This window comes from Amblyraja radiata, chromosome 28 (genome assembly GCF_010909765.2).
Source record: "Amblyraja radiata isolate CabotCenter1 chromosome 28, sAmbRad1.1.pri, whole genome shotgun sequence".
NCBI lineage: Eukaryota > Metazoa > Chordata > Chondrichthyes > Rajiformes > Rajidae > Amblyraja > Amblyraja radiata.
In genome coordinates, this window is record NC_045983.1 from 3,162,808 (window position 1) to 3,179,395 (window position 16,588).

Below are 16,588 nucleotides of genomic sequence, written 5' to 3' on the forward strand. Positions count from 1 at the left end.
AGTAACTCAGCGGGTCAGGCAGCATCTGTGGAGGAAATGGATAGGTAATATTTTGAATATCACCCATCCTTGTTCTCCAGAGATGCTGCCTGATCCACTGAGTTACTCCAGCACTTTGTGTCTTTTTGGTAAACCAGCATCTGTAGTTCCTTGTGCATAAACAATGCATGACAGGGTCATGGGGATTATTGTGGAACAGTCCATTAATAGTGCAAATACCTAGTTCCCTGAAAGTGGCAACACAGATAGACAGGATGATGAAGAAGGTATGTGGCCTGCTTAACTTCATTGACCAAGGATTGAGTCCAAAAGTTGGAATAACATGTTGCATTTGTTCAAAAGTTTGGATAGCCCACACTGGGATAATGTTTCAGTTCTAATTTGATACAAGTTTCAGTAAAACTCAAAGTGCTGCAGTAACTCAGTAGGTCAGGCAGCATCTCTGGAGAATATGGAGAATATGGATAGATGACATTTCGGGTTAGGACCCTTCTTCAAGCTGATAAGTCTGAGGAAGAGTTCTGCTCGAGACGTTGCCTATCCATGTCCTCCTGAGATGCCGTCTGACCCACTGAGCTACTCCAGCACTTTGCCTTCTTCATAAGGATGTTGCCCAGATTGGAGGGTGTCGGCTGTAAGGAACGATTGGATAGAATGGACCTGTTCTTCCAAGAGCAAAGAAAGCTGAGCAATGAGATGAGAGAGGCATATAAAATTGCGAGATGCATAGACAGGATAGATAGCCAGAGTGCGGTTGCTATGGTAAAGGTGTTTAAGCTTTAAGTGTTTAAGAGGGCACAGCTTGAAGGTAATAGAGGGAATGTTTAAAGTGAGGAGTAAATTATTCACCGGAAGAACAGATATATGATGGGAAGACTTTTTAACAACTCCTTTGAGAGTTGTGAATCTGTGGAATACTCTGCCACAGAAGGCAGTGGAGGCCAATTCACTGGATGTTTTCAAGAGAGAGTTAGCTTTAGCTCTTAGGGCTAACAGAATCAAAGGATATGGGGAAAAGGCAGGAATGGGTGATCAGCCATGATCATATTGAATGGCGGTGCTGGCGTTAAGGGCCAATGGCCTACTCCTGCACCTATTTTCTATGTTTCTATGTTTGCCTCATCTCATGTAGTAATGGTTTCAAAATGTAATTGTCACGATGGCCTCTCACAATAGCTCCTAATCCACAATTCTGTGATCAGTTCTGGTCAATTGCTTTCCAATTTTTCTAATTCTAATTTTTCTTAGCATTCTCAGAAAACTTCTGTGTTCCACGTGTACATGGAGTGTGTGAAGTTGCAGCCCCTGTTCCATTATCTAAAGGGGCTGCTCCTTGCCTTCTGGCTGCACTTCACTCCCATCATCCTCATCTTTGGACACCCTGTGCATAGGGGGGGGGGGGGGGTAGGGCTGAAGATGTCGTGGTTGGGTTGCTCCTGGGCCTGGCCAAACTGGCCATCCGCGAGTCACGGCGCCAGGTGGAAGAGGGCTCTGCCCGAGCCGGCTGCCTGCCCCTAATCCAGGATTACGTCCACGCCCGGGTGGTGTTAGAGAGGGACTATGCGCTGTCTACGGGCACCCTGGGGGATTTCCGGGATCGCTGGGCACCGCGGGGGTTGAATGCATCCTTGACAAGGAGTGTAACATAGTTGTATAGTAGTTTATTGTTTGTCTTGTGGTGGGTTCTGGTTTTTTTATTTTCTTGTATATATTATTTTAATATTTGAATAAATATTTTGATTAAAAATAAAACAAAAAAAACTGCCACCCTATTGCAATGATGGAGAGGAAGAATTTTTAGATGAAGAACTCTGCTGCGGATCAAAATCCTCTAATTCCTTATCCAACAGCGCTGTTTTGTTCAGTTTAGTTTATTGTCGTGTGTCGTTTATTGTTGCGTGCAGTGCAGTGAGCAGAAAGACAATACATGATTACAATCGAGTCATTGACAATGTATAGATACATGATAAGGGAATAACATTTAGTGCAAGCAAAGACTAGTCAAAGATAGTCCATGGGTCACCAATGAGGTAGATAGTAGTTTAGGACTGTGAGAGTACCCTCATCAGAAGGACTGCATCAGTTGAATAAAACATCTCTCTGCCACCTCCTCAAGATCCTGGAAATGAATATTATTTTATAATGTCAAGAATTTTCTCTCAGAGTTTATTGTCTGATGTCAAATACCTGGTTGGCTGAATGCCTGGAACTCAAACTATCTGTTCTTTCCACAGGAACATTTGAAAGCGCAGAAAAATTTGAAAGATTGTTTGGAAGTACGGAATATCGAAAAACATAAACATTCACAGAAAGGAAAAGATAAATGGGTAACTTTATTTGTTGAATTGCTTACATGTTGTATTCACAATCCAACTAACAGAGTAAAGGGCCTGTCACACTTACGCAATTTTTGTCGGCAACTTGCCGGCACCCGTCATGGTCGCAGCAGGTTGTCGAAAATTTTCAACATGTTGAACATCCAGCGACGACCAGAAATTGGTACGACTTTTTGGGGCGACTACTCACCACCAAACAGGCGTCACCCCGCGACTATGACGGGTGCTTAAGTGGGACAGACCCTTAAGGTTGGCAATGTAACCAAACATATTTGGGGGCAACAGGAAACTTGTTTTGCATTCCTATGTTAGGATTGCACCTGTGCTATTTTTTAGACCTTAGAGATACAGCATGGAAACAGGCCCTTCGGCCCACCGAACCCATGCCAAACAGCACCCGTTGTCAGGGTCGAACGAACCCAACTTCCTTTTGTTAGTTACTTGGAAGATAGACACAAAATGCTGGAGTAACTCAGAGTATCTCTGGCGAAAAGGAATAGGTGATGTTTCGCGACGAGACCCTTCTTCAGACCCAATACGCCAACTATTTCTTTTCTCTAGAGATGCTGCCTGACCCGCTGAATTACTCCAGCATTTGTTGTCTATCTTTGGTGTAAATCAGCACCTGCAGTTCCTTCCCACACAATGAGTTACTTGGTTTTGTTGACATTGAGCGTAGATTGTTTTTGCAGCACTCTTCAATCAGGGGTGTTCCACCTATCTTCTGTACGTTGACCGCACGTGATTTGGCCAACAACAGTGATGTTGAGAGCAAACGTATAGATGGTTTTGGAGCTGTACTTAGCCACACAGTTGTGGATGCAAGGAGTGCAGAACAGGGGGCTAAGCACACAGTGTGGGGTGGGAGATTGCAACCTTCACGCGGTCCGTCCTGTTTCAACGGATGCAATCAACCTGGAGTGCACAATCAAATAAGATCAAATAGAACACGTTGTCCTACAACTTTAGGCTGTGCATGCCATACGCAAGAAGAAGAAGCACACAGTGTAGAGGTGGACCACTGTTGATGGTCGGTTAGGAAAAGATGGTTAGTTTAGAGATACAACATGGAAACAGACCCTTCAGTCCACGGAGTCCACTCCAACCATCCATCACCCATTCACACTAGTCCCATGTTATCCCAATTTCCTGGCTTTCTACACACTAGGGGCAATTTGCAGAGGCCAATTCACCTGCAAACCTGCATGTCTTTGGGATGTGGAAGGAAACAGGAGCACCCGGAGGAAACCCACACGGGCACAGGGAAAATGTACAAACCCTGCACAGACAGCACCTGAGGTCAGGTCATGTGAATTTATGAATTACATCTTAATACTTTGACTTTTCTTAGGACTGTGACATGGAAGAATGTGAATGCCTGTATTTTGAGTGTATGCTTACTGCCTCAAAACAAGATATCATTGTAAAGGCAAACTTAATAAAGGACAATCTAAAACAGGTAATTGTTTAATTTTTAACAATAACAAGTACTTAGTCCCATATTTCCTCACCAGCTTCATCACGGCTTTTAATATCGTGCGAAGTGTGGAGCCTTTTGCTGTAGATGTTGGCCCTCTCATATTGGACCCAATGTTGGACCCTCTAGCATTAATGGCCAATGGTCTCCTTATTGTCACGTGTACCTGGTACAGTGATGTATATTTTTGCATTCAGATCTGCAAGACTATCTGTGTACATAGTGTAAGCACAATCACCCTAGTTAGTGCAGTATGGCACACAGCAGCCCACCAAGTCCATATGCAAGAGGTGGCATTTTTCCCCCACTTTACAGTCCCAGCTGCAGCTGGCCACAAAGGCGCGTTGCAGCCCTCTCCTCCTCCATTTTCCGGTCGTCCCGTGAACCGTCGTCCCTCTCCACGCACGAACCTCTTCAGCCCTCGTTCCCCGGGGAGGCAGAGCCTCCTGCAGCCGACCTCGAGGGCGCGGAAGGTAAGACCCTCCGCTTCCCCTCACCGGGCCCTTTGTCCAGCATCCGCCAGAGTTTCCCACTCTGTCCACCCCATCCCTGAATCCCGGTCCACGGGGCGAGCGAGCGGAGGCCGGGCTCGGCGGCCGACCCCCACTGAGCCGACCGGGCCTCAGGCGGCAGCAGGGCCACTGGCGGCCCTGTCCATCATCGAGCTCCAGCCCTGCTTCCCGCCATCGGTCCGCCTACCTCCTCTCCAGTGTGAGCCCAGGCCGAGCTTGGCGGAAACCTCTCCAGGCCTGTACTTGTTGCCGGGGCCAGTGAGCCACGGCTCACCAGGAGGTAACCTTCATCCATGCAGCTTGCCGGGTGTTTCACCGGCATCCCTCTCGCTCACTGACCAATCTCGTCGCTCTCACCGGCGGCCGATCCCTGTCCTCTGCTCGGTGGATAGTATCTTATCCACTACAGTGTACACTGGTACAGGTTTCTGGTGCTATGTCCCGGTGGTATAGATATTCAGCACTGGGACCTCTGGTGCTTCTCATGCTGGTGACCTAGGCTGGGGTGTCTGATGACAATATTGAATGATATGTCCTCTGGTGCAGATATTCAATGCTAGGACCTCCAGTGTATACATAGGGTGTGTGGTCCTACACTGGAGCCTCTAACACAGGTATCTAATGAGTGGCAGTGAAAGAAAACTGTAGGTGATGGAGGTATCCATTGCTGGGTATTGCAGGTATACGTAGAACTGTACGGGACAGGCCCTTCAGCCCACAACGTCTGTGCTGAACATGATGCCAAGACCAACTCTTATCTGACAGTCCATAATCCATATTCCTCCATTCCCTGCATATCCATGTGCCCATCCAAAAGTCTCTTAAATGCCAATTTCATATCTGCCTCCACCAGTTCATTCCAGGCACACCACGATCTACATGAAAAAAAAACTGGCCACACATATAACCTTTAAACTTTGCCCTTCTCATCTTAAAGTTCTGCCCATTAATCCTGGGGAAATTGTTTTCATTGTCTACCCTCTCTTGGCTTCTCAGAATTGTATATACTTCTGTGAGGTCTCCCCGCGATCTCCCACGTTCCAGAGAAAACAATCCAAGTCTGTCCAAATTCTCCCTGTAGCTAATACTCCCTAATGCAGGTATCATTCTAGTGAACCTCCACTGCAATCTTTCCAAAGCCTCCACATCCTTCTTGTAATGGGCTGACCAGAACTGCATGTAATACTCCTAGCCAAAGCCCTATAGAAGTGCATCATGACTTTTACACTCTATGCCCTGACCAATGAAGATAAGCATGCCATGTGCCCCCTTTCCCACTCCATCTACTCTTGCCATTTTCAATGAGCTACGGATTTGGACCCCATCAATTCTATTAAGAGTCATACCATTAATTGTCTAAATTTCTCTTACTTTCATCCCCCCAAAGTGCAAGACCTCACACTTGCTCAGATTAATGTCCATCTGCCATTTCTCTGTCCATTTCTGTAGCTGACCTACATCCGCAGTGGGTTTGGTAGTTACTTCAAAGAAAATTTAATCTTCTTACCATTGGGTTGCAAACTATTCAATATGCAAATCAGCTTGTAGCCCCCAAATTGTTTAAATTCTGGAAGACTTTATTTTAATTCTCAATAGATTGATTTTTTAATAACGTTATCTTTCCCTTAAAAGCTCATCCAGGAGAAGGCTGATATTGTTGTCTCAGGAAGTGTCGTATTTGATAGAAACCTATATGAAGAATCGCATGATGCTGAAGACCAAGGTCATAATGTCGAGGTAAAGCACAAAATACACTCTCTCCATAATATTGTGTTCAATTCCACGCTAATATAGCAACAGATGATGCAGATGATGGAGGACCCAGCATGGGGGGACTGCCGTGGGTGGGGGGGGGGGGGGTGACAAAGGAGGATCTGGTATGGGATACTTATCAACTTTGCATACCTTGGGTACACAAAACAAAGAATATCACTGTGACTAGTCATTCATTCAGATGTCTTGTTGAGGATGAGGTCATACTTCTTCACCATAGCCAACCTCAACCTGGATAGAAGGAATGGGTGACGTTTCTGGTCGAGATCCTTCTTCAAACTGAGAGTCAAGGGAGAGGGAGACACAGAGATAAGGAAGTGTAAGGTGTGAAAATTAGAAATCAAAGGGGATGGAGATCAAGGAAAATATAAAATAGACCATTGTTAGCTAGAAGAAGGAAACAACGAAGCATATGAAGCTATGATGTATACGAGGCAATGGATCAATTCCACAGACTCACTTGTCACTGGCACCAAAAACAAAATCACGAGCCAAAGATAACTGCAAATTAACTAGTTCGTACATAATTTTGTCCATGTGTTCATAGCTTTATTGTCTTTAGATCAAAATTCTGAAATTACTTGCATTCTGCCTAGAGAGAAATGGTTTGTAAGCCGAGTAAACAGAACAAGCAGAACAGTGGAATTTATAGCTAAGTTGAGCGATACAGCACTGAAACAGGCTTTTCGGCCCAGCGAGTCTGCGCCGACCAGTAATCACCCCGTACACTAGCATTATCCTATACACTAGAGACAAATTACAATTTTACCAAAGCCAATTGACCGACAAGCCTGCACGTCTTTGGAGTGTGGGAGGAAACTGGAGCACCCGGAGAAAACCCACACAGGGATAATGTAAAAACTCCATATAGACAGCACCCTTGGTCAGGATTGAACCCGGGTCTCTGGCGCTGTAAGGCAGCAACTCTACCGCTGCGCCACCGTGCAACCAGTAATCTATTTATATGCCACGTGTGTAACTCAAAGCTTTAATTAATAGAGTTCTATGATACAATTCCCAACAATAAGACATGGTTGAAGGAAGGCAGCTCAATATATCCAGGGTTTAGAGTTTTCAGAAGCAGAAACAAGGGCAGTCATGGTGGCGCAGCGGTAGAGTTGCTGCCTTGAAGCGAATGCAGCGCTGGAGACCCGGGAGCATTCCCGACTACGGGTGCTGTCTGTACGGAGTTTGTACATTCTCCCCGTGACTTGCGTGGGTTTTCTCCGAGATCTTCGGTTTCCTCCCACACTCCAAAAAAGATACAACATGCTGGAGTAACCAAGCGGATCAGGCAGCAAATCCGGAAAATATATTTAGATGACATTTGGGGTCGTGACCCTTCTACAGACTGATTAGGGGGTTGGGGGGGGTGGGGGTGGGAAGTGGGGGAACGGGGTATAGAAGGGAAGATGGGCCTAGTGGTGGGATCCCGTTGGAGGAGGTTCATGTTGGTCAAATGTTTAATTTAGTTTTATAGTTAAATATATATTTTGTTAAATCAATTTTGAAGTTTTATTTAAATCAACATCTACTCTTTTTAAACTTCTTTGAATATGAGTAATACGGTCTCAGGTCGGGCTGCCAGTTACAGCTTGATTGTCTATAGAATAGTTTCAGAACAAAGGCCTCCGTTTTCTTGACAAGCACACAAGAACAAATGATTGGTGAGGCTGCAGGGCAAATGTAGATGTGTATGTAGAAAGGAACTGCAGATGCTGGTTTATACTGAAGATAAACACAAACAGCTGGAGTAACTCAGCGGGCCAGGCAGCATCTCTGGAGAAAAAGGATGGGTGATGTTTCTGGTCGGGACCCTTCTTGAGATTCAAGAAGGTCTGAAGAAAGGTCCCGACCGGAAACATCGCCCATCCTTTTTCTCCAGAGATGGTGCCTGACCTGCTGAGCAGTTTGTGTCTATCTTCGGGCAAGTGTAGATGTTAGGTCATGTTGAGCATGATACTTATGAAGGACCTCTCCAGTATTACAATGTAGAACTGGGCAAGAGGCCAGGGAACATCAGAACAGACCCTTATCCAGAGACTCTGGAGGGGAACACAACAAATCCTGGGAAACCTTGATCTTGGTCCCTTTTTTTTTCAAAACAGCCAACCAGTTTAATGTTTCATTTGCCTTAAAAACATAGCCAGCAGTTACTGACTCGTGTTTAGGAAAGAACTCCTGATGCTGGAAAAATCGAAGGTAGACAAATATGCTGGAGAAACTCAGCGGGTGAGGCAGCATCTATGGAGAGAAGGAATTGGCGACGTTTTGGGTCTCGACCCGAAACATCGCCAATTCCTTCTCTCCAGCGATGCTGCCTCACCTGCTGAGTTTCTCCAGCATATTTGTCTACAAGTCACTGACTCATGTTCGTTCTTCTCCATTCAGATATACGTGAACGTTGTAAATGTTCCAGTTTTTAATGCTATCCCGTTGGTTGCTGGGAGCACAGTTGGTGGAATCCTGCTCCTTCTTCTGGTGATTTTCATCCTCTACAAAGTAAGTACAACTATTGATATTCACCTGTGCAGGAGCAGAGACAAACTTCACTTAGTTTATTAATGTCACGTGTCCCCAGGTACAGTTTGCGTGCTATCCAGTCAAAGAAAACTTTAGTCAAAGATCTTTGTTTTAACATCTATGTCACAAAATGCCATTTATTCAGAAGGTTCAGGAAGATGAATAGATTCAAGGTGCTAACCGCTTGGCACAGTGGCGTATGGGTAGAGCTACTGCCTTAAAGCGCCAGAGACCCAGGTTCTATCCTGACTACGGGTGCTGTCTGCACGGAGTTTGTACCTTCTCACCGTGACCTGCGTGGGTTTTCTCCGAGATCTTCGGTTTCCCCCCCACACTCCAAAGACGTACAGGTTTGTAGGTTAATTGGCTTAGTGTAAATATAAAATGTAAAATTGTCCCTAGCAAGTGTAGGGTAGTGTTAATGTGCGCGGGTCGCTGGTCGGCGTGGACTCGGAGGGCCGAAGGGCCTGTTTCCACGCTGCATCTCTAAACTATTTAAAAAAATGAAGGCTGAAAGATATTTACTCTGACATGAGAAAACCCGAAGAGGATTGGAATATGGAATGAACAGCCAGGTAAAACTCCTACAGAGAGAATGGAAAACAGTTGTATAAAGAATGAACTGTAGGAGCTGACTGTTCACCTCATCAACTCTGCCTTGTCACAAGACCAAAGCATCCATTTCCATTTCCACCTGTCCTTCCCTTTATATTCTTGCAATTTTTCTTCCTTGAGAATCTATTAAATTCCCTTTGGAAAGTGACTTACCTGTAACCAATACTCTTCCATATAGTAAGTTCCAAATCATAAATTCCACTGCAAAATAATTTTTATAGAGCTGTATAAACTGCAGACAGACAGTACCCGTATGATGGAACCCGGGTCTCTGGCACTGTAAGGCAGCAACTCTACCATTGAGCCACTGTGCCTCCATGAGTTGTTCCTGCATTAGAAACAGTTCAAAGGAGATTCATCAGGGTAATTCCTAGGATGCAATGTTTGGTGCAACTACAAACAATTAAAAAATGATAAACCCATAATCATTACAAAAGTACAATTCAAAAAATATAAATACAACATTTTGTAAATATAATATTCACAAAAATATAACATCTGCAAAAGTGAAAGGTGATCTTATTGAAACATATAAGATCACAGTGGGGCCTGTGAGGATAGATATTGAGATATTTCTATTAGTTGGAGATTCGTGAACAAGGGGACATATTTACAAGATAAGGAGGCAAACACAAAACTGAGCGGTGTTAGAAATGTCTTCACACAGGGCATGGTGTGTCTCTGGGATTTTCTAACAGAGGGTGTGGAGGCAGGGGCACTGGATATATTTAAAGTGAAGGTAAATCCTTATTTTGGAAGATCACTGGAAGTTAGGGTTGTATGAAACCGACGCAGAAGAGAAATTAGAGGCAAGGGAAGATCAACCATGGATTTTGCTGGTTTACCTTGCACTAAACGTGATTCCCTTATCATGTATTTACACACTAAATGGCTCGATTGTAATCATGTATTGTCTTTCCACTGACTGGTTAGCACGCAACAAAAGCTTTTCACTGTACCTCGGTAGCTGTGACTATAAACGAAACTAAACTGAACTAAGATGAATTGCGGGTATTTTGCACTTTTATCTGGTAAGTTAATATTCCTGTGTTGAAAATGACATGGTGCTGACTTGTCATTTCTCTGCTGGGTGCTGGGTGCTGTTGTGGCCAATGTGATCAATCAGTCGCCCACTGCTGACTGCTACTTGTACTGCTATCTAGTTTGAAACATATTTTGACTCAGCCTTCAAATTGCCATCTCCCATCCATGCTGACATTGTCTAATTTCTTCCATTCTCTTCCTGAGCAGTGTGGCTTTTTCAAACGAAGTTACAAGGACAAGATTGAGGAGACAACTGAAGAATGAACAATTAAAATGATGGAAGGTAGACAAAAATGCTGGAGAAACTCAGCGGGTGAGGCAGCATCTATGGAGCGAAGGAATAGGTGACGTTTCGAGTCGAGACCCTTCTTCAGACTTTTGGAATGATGATGGAATAATTTTCTGTAAATAGCGATTCATTCAGAGGAAATATTTTTTAACAGAATGTAATGTATTTTGTATTGATTAATCTTTCGTGTGGTAACGCAACAAGTGTAATTGCTGCAGATGTCACGATGATAAAGCCACAGGCAATTTTTCACCAGATCCAGGATTTTGTGAAAGGTATCGTCATTGGTCTGTTATTGTCACGTATGTATACTGAGATGTGGATGAGGAGAGGATGTTTCCACCACTGGGAGAGTCTAGGACCAGAGAATTAAAGGACTTTCCTTTAGGAAGGAGATGAGGAGGAATATCGTTTAGTCAGAGGGAGGTGAATCTGTGGAATTCATTGCCACAGAGGCTGTGAAGGCCAAGTCAATGGACAGGTAAGATGGGTCTCGACCCAAAACATCACCCATTCCTTCTCTCCAGAGATGCTGCCTGGCCCACTGAGTTACTCCAGCATATTGTGTCTATTTCCAAGTCAAATCATATTTTTAAGGCAGAGATTGATAGATTCTTGATTAGTACAGGTGTCAAGGGTTATGGGGAGAAGGCAGGAAAATTGGGTTAGGAGGGAGAGATAGATCAGACATGATTGAATGGCAGAGTAGACTTGCTGGGCCGGTTGGCTTAATTCTGCTCCTATCACTTATGAGCTTATGAACTTGTGAGATACAGTGAAGAATTGTTTTGCTATTCAGTTAAATCATCCAATACATGAGTACATTAGAGAGATTGTGTTTAGGAAGGAACTGCAGATGCTGGTTTCAACCGAAGATAGACACAAAAATGCTGGAGTAACTCAATTGGACAGGCAGCAGCTCCTGCTGAGATACTCTTGGGAGTGTGGGATGAATCCGAAGATCTCGGAGAAAACCCACGCAGTTCACGGGGAGAACGTACAAACTCCATACAGACAGCACCCGTAGTCGGGATCGAACCCGGGTCTCCGGCGCTGCAAACACTGTAAAGCGGCAACTCTACCGTTGCGCCACCAGGCATCACCCAAAAGAGAAAATAAACAGAGTGCAAATTATAGTGCTCCAGCTACAGAGAAAGTGCAGAAGAAAAAGTGGAAATACTACTGAAAATACTACACAATAATAAAATCAAGTCTAACCCAAGTACAATAGATAGTGGCAAAAATGGAGATACAGAGTGCAGAATATTGTTCTCAGCATTGTAGTGCATCAGTTCCATAGTCTAGTTGTTGATAGGATGGTTCCGTTGCCTGATAACAGCTGGGAAGAAACTGTCCCTGAATCTGGAGGTGTGCACACACACACTTCTGTACCTTTTGCCTGATGGGAGAGGGGAGAAGAGGGAGTGAGATTATAACCAGTGGTCATTTACTTCAGCACTAACATCAAGCACATTCATATCTTGCAAATGTCACACTTCCATGGCAACACCAACAAAATGCCACATGGACTTGAAGAAACAAAACAAGCACTGGCAAACGCTCATAAATCTGGACCTTCGAGACACAAGAGGGCAGTGTAACTCTACGGATACATCCCCAATGACAACATAAAGCGATGTTGATCAAGGTATCCTTGTTCTGCCTCAACATCTGACCGTCCAACGTCATGTTTTGCTCCAAGTGATATGGGTGTGAATATGCAGTGAATAACTGCTCCAACTAGCGCTGTATATTAGTTCCAAATCCATTCTGAAAGACGATGTGGAAACTGTGGTGTTTATAATATCCATATTCTACCCATCTTCTAAACTGTTAATCCCTTCTAGAAATTCAATCCTAATCCAAAGAAGTGGCAGAGTGGGGCAGCGGTAGAGTTGCTGCCTTACAGCACCAGAGACCTGACTACGGGTGCTGTCTGTACGATGTTTGCACGTTCTCCCTGTGACCTGCGTGGGTTTTCTCCGGGTGCTCTGTTTTCCTCCCACATCCCAAAGACGTGCATGTTTATAGGTTGACTGGCTTCTTCTATAAATTATCCCTGATGTGCAGGATAGAACTCGTGTACGGGTGATCACAGTTCAGAGCGGATGCGGTGGGCTAAAGGGCCTGTTTCCACGCTGTATCTCTAAAAGTAAACTAAAACCACGTGAAAACTGTGTGGCGATTATAATATCCATCTTCTAATCTGACAAATCCTTCAAGGTTCAATCCGAATGCATTAGCAAGCAAAGATTTCGATATTTTTTAAATTCGTAGGATAAAGCCAGCATTTACTTTCCTCCACATTTTCCCTTGAAATGAATAGTTTTCTGGGGCACTTTGAATGAAAAAGTCAACAGAGATATCTGAAGTCCCATATAATCCAGACCAAGGAAGGAAGATAGTTCCTCCCATTAAGGGACATGAATGAGCCACCTGCTTTTAGATTTTTAGCTTTACTTTTGAGATACAGTGCAGAAACAGGCCCTTCAGCCCACCGAGTCCGTGCCGACCAGCGATCCCTGCACACTACGCAGGTCACGGGGAGAATGTACAAAGTCTGTACAGATAGCACCCATATAGTCAGGATCAAACCCGGGTCTCTGGCGCTGTAAGGCAGCAGCGCCACCGTGCCACCCTTTTTAAAGAGTTTTTAAAATCTACAATTGATTTCATTTTAGTGAATTTAAATTGCACATCTGCCTTGGTGAGATTTTGATCATTAATGGAAAAACTCAGGACTGACAGTCACCTTCTGGCCTCTTTACCGCCTCTGTAAGCATAGGATTTTTGCAAGAGGGCTGTGTCAACTTGAATTATGTAACGTCTTCCAGTAAAATGAATTATTCAGCAATAAGACACAGGTGGCGCAGTGGCGCAGAGGCAGAGTTGCTGCCTTACAGCGCCAGAGACCCGGGTTAGAGCCCTACTACGGGTGCTGTGTGTACGGAGTTTGTATATTCTCCCTGTGACTGCGTGGGTTTTCTCCGGGTGCCCCGGTTTCCTCCCACACCCCAAAGACATGCAGGTTTGTAGGTTAATTGTATTCGGTAAATTTTTAAATTGTCCCTTGTGTGTGAGACGGTGCTATTGTACGGGTGATCGCTGGTTGGTGTGGACTCGGAGAGAGGCGAATCTGTAGAATTCTCTGCCACAGAAGGTAGTTGAGGCCAGTTCATTAGCTGGATTTAAGAGGGAGTTAGATGTGGCCCTTGTGGTTAAAGGGATCAGGGGGTATGGAGAGAAGGCAGGTATGGGATACTGATTTGGATGATCAGCCATGACCATATTGAATGGCGGTGCAGGCTCGAAGGGGCCGAATGGCCTACTCCTGCACCTAATTTCTATGTTTCTATGACTCGGTGGGCCGAAAGGCCTGTTTCCATGCCGCATCTCTCTAAAGTTTAAAGTCTAAAGACTGATTTAGGCTTGTCCAAGGCTCAGGTTTCAGGGAATATCAATGAACCTTACCACATGGCAAGGGTTGGTATAAATGATACATGTTCTGTGTGGGTGAAGGTTAATGGACCATTCCTGGCAATGTACCTATTGTTGATTTCGTCTGCATCTGGGTATATGGGTTAAAGTTGTCTTGACTCCCAAAAATCACTGGGCTAAACCTATCCAAAAAGGAGAAGAGAATCTGAGGGTATCATTGTGAACTTTCAGTCCATGCAGTAGGGTTGCCAACTGTCCCCTATTGGCCAGGACATCCCGTATATTGGGCTAAGTTGGTTTGTCCCATACAGGACCGCACTTGTCCCGTATTTGACTGCTACTACTCGGGTCGAGGGGACTGTCGGGTCAGAGCGCTGTGTCTGGCCCCACCTCACTGTCCCGACGTGGTGCAGCCCATGCAGTGCAGCAGCAGCGCCTAGCTCGTGGGCCCGTCGGTCGGTTGGAGAATGAGGGGGGCCGTCAGAGTGCAAAGAGGGCTGCCAAAAAGGAAGGGGGAGGCGACGGGTGGGGGGCATTGAGAACGGAGGGGGACCTGGCAGGATGGGAAGGGGGGGGGGGGGGAGGGGAGGGGAGGGGTTTGCTGCCAGGTGCGGCGGCAGGCAGTAGATAGGTCTGTTTGGTGAACATTTACAAGTTTGTCAGTGCCAAAACATGTCGACTCTTGTGTACTGCCCAGGTGAGGTCTGCTGTATGATGTTACCGTGATGTGACAATGAAGTATCATGGAATCATTTACTTGAATTGAACCACTGATTTCCCGGCACCCTTGGTTCCAGAGCTTTTCTGGATTATCTGTTTTGCCGGACCAACAGAGGTCACGGCCTCCAAGAGGAGTCCAACGGAACCGGAACGTTCCGCCTAGGCTGCCGAGGGCCGCAGGGGGCAAATTCAACCCGCTGATCGGCCGCAGAGGTCCCGATGAGGTCGAGATCGATTGCCACACCCGGACTAGGGGGCACATTTTCGGGGGGATTTTAAGTGCACTCTTGTCATCTTGTCCACATTAAAGGAGGTGCCAGAACACCAGTTGCCGGTAAATGGCTGGTGGATCTGCACCAGATTTAGCTCTGTGTAACATTTAAACTGGCAAGACGATCAATGAATGAATGTTCTGACCTGGTTTTTTCATCAGTTGTGATCTCAGTTAGCAATTTCCTTCTGCGAGAAACAGACATTTGTCGGAACTCAGTGGGTCGAGCAGCATCTGTGGGGGCGGGTGGATAGTTGATGTATCCCTTTAGTTTAGTTCAGAGATACAGCATGGCCCACCGAGTCCGCGCCGACCAGTGATCCCCGCACATTAACACTACCCTACACACACTAGGGGCAATTTTTACATTTACACCAAGCCATTTAACCTACAAACCTGTATGTCTTTGGAGTGTGGGAGGAAACTGCTGATCTCAGAGAAAACCAATGGGGAGAACGTACAAACTCCCTACATACAAGCACCCGTAGTCAGGATCGAACCTAGGACTCTGCCGCTGTAAGGCAGTAGGTCTGGCGCTGCGCCACCGTGCCACCCTAGTTCATGGCCCTAAATGTCGACCATTCCTTTGCTTCCACACTTGCTCCTTGACCTGCTGAGCTCGTCCAGTATTTTGCTCCGGATTCCAGCAGTCTCCTGCAGTCTCTTTTGTCTCACGTGTAAGTCGTTATCTTTTAATGTCTTCAAAGTCATATTCAAATGCCTGTACAACATAAAGCTCCATACATTGGAGTGAATCCCTATCAACACTATGCCAAAGCCCAGCTTAATGGCAATAAAAAGAAGATGTATCTTGGGATCCAAGTCCATAACACTCTGAAGTGGCAATGTATTGGTGAAGAAGGCATGTGGTGTGCCTGCCCTCATTTGTCAGGGCATTGGATATAAGAGTAAGGAAGCCACGATGCAGCTTTATAGGACTTTGGTTTGACTACATTAACAGCATTGGTATACCTCGGTACACGTGACAATAAAGTAAACTGAATTAATTTTGGCATCGCCACATCCTATGAAATTAATTTGAAAAGAGAGTTAATCCTATCGGACGTTATTGGCTGGGCTCACTTAATATTACTTTTTACTCCTGAAGATCTGTTTAAGTTGGGCAGTTCAATCAAAAGATGCTCCATTTAAAAAAATGTGATGCTTTGGAAGATATGTTGAACTAAGGTCCTTTAGTTTCAATGAGACTAAAAATACAGCGTGGCAACAGGTTCTTCGGCCCACGCCAACCAGCACCCAGTTCTATCCCACACACTAGGGATAATTTACAAAAGCCAATTAACCTACAAACCCACACGTCTTTGGAGATGTGGGTGGAAGCCGGAGCACCCGGACAAAACCTATGCGGTCGTGAGGAGAATATACAAACGCTGCACAGGCAGCACCTGTACAAGATCAAACCCGGGTCTCTGGTGCAGTAAGAAATACTAGTGGACTGAGGATCTAGCGGGCGGGAGGAACTGAAGGGAATCCACATTAGTCAGGAAATGGTGTTAGGTAAACTATACTAGAGGGCATAGCTTTAAGATGAGATGGGAAAAGTTTACATGTGTGGGGCAACTTTATTTT

At 45.2% G+C, this 16,588-nt stretch overlaps 1 protein-coding gene across 1 annotated transcript in view; it reads left to right on the top strand.

Annotated features, from left to right (window-relative positions):
* The window catches only part of itgae (integrin subunit alpha E), a 116,830-nt gene extending 106,004 nt beyond the window's left edge, over positions 1-10,826 (top strand). Inside the window, exons 27-31 of the mRNA XM_033045589.1 lie at positions 2,235-2,327; positions 3,688-3,795; positions 5,958-6,062; positions 8,490-8,600; positions 10,488-10,826. Coding sequence (XP_032901480.1) covers positions 2,235-2,327; positions 3,688-3,795; positions 5,958-6,062; positions 8,490-8,600; positions 10,488-10,544 — 474 coding nt within the window. The 3' untranslated portion in view covers positions 10,545-10,826. The remainder of the gene's footprint in view (positions 1-2,234; positions 2,328-3,687; positions 3,796-5,957; positions 6,063-8,489; positions 8,601-10,487) is intronic.
* The last annotated feature ends 5,762 nt before the right edge of the window (positions 10,827-16,588 follow it).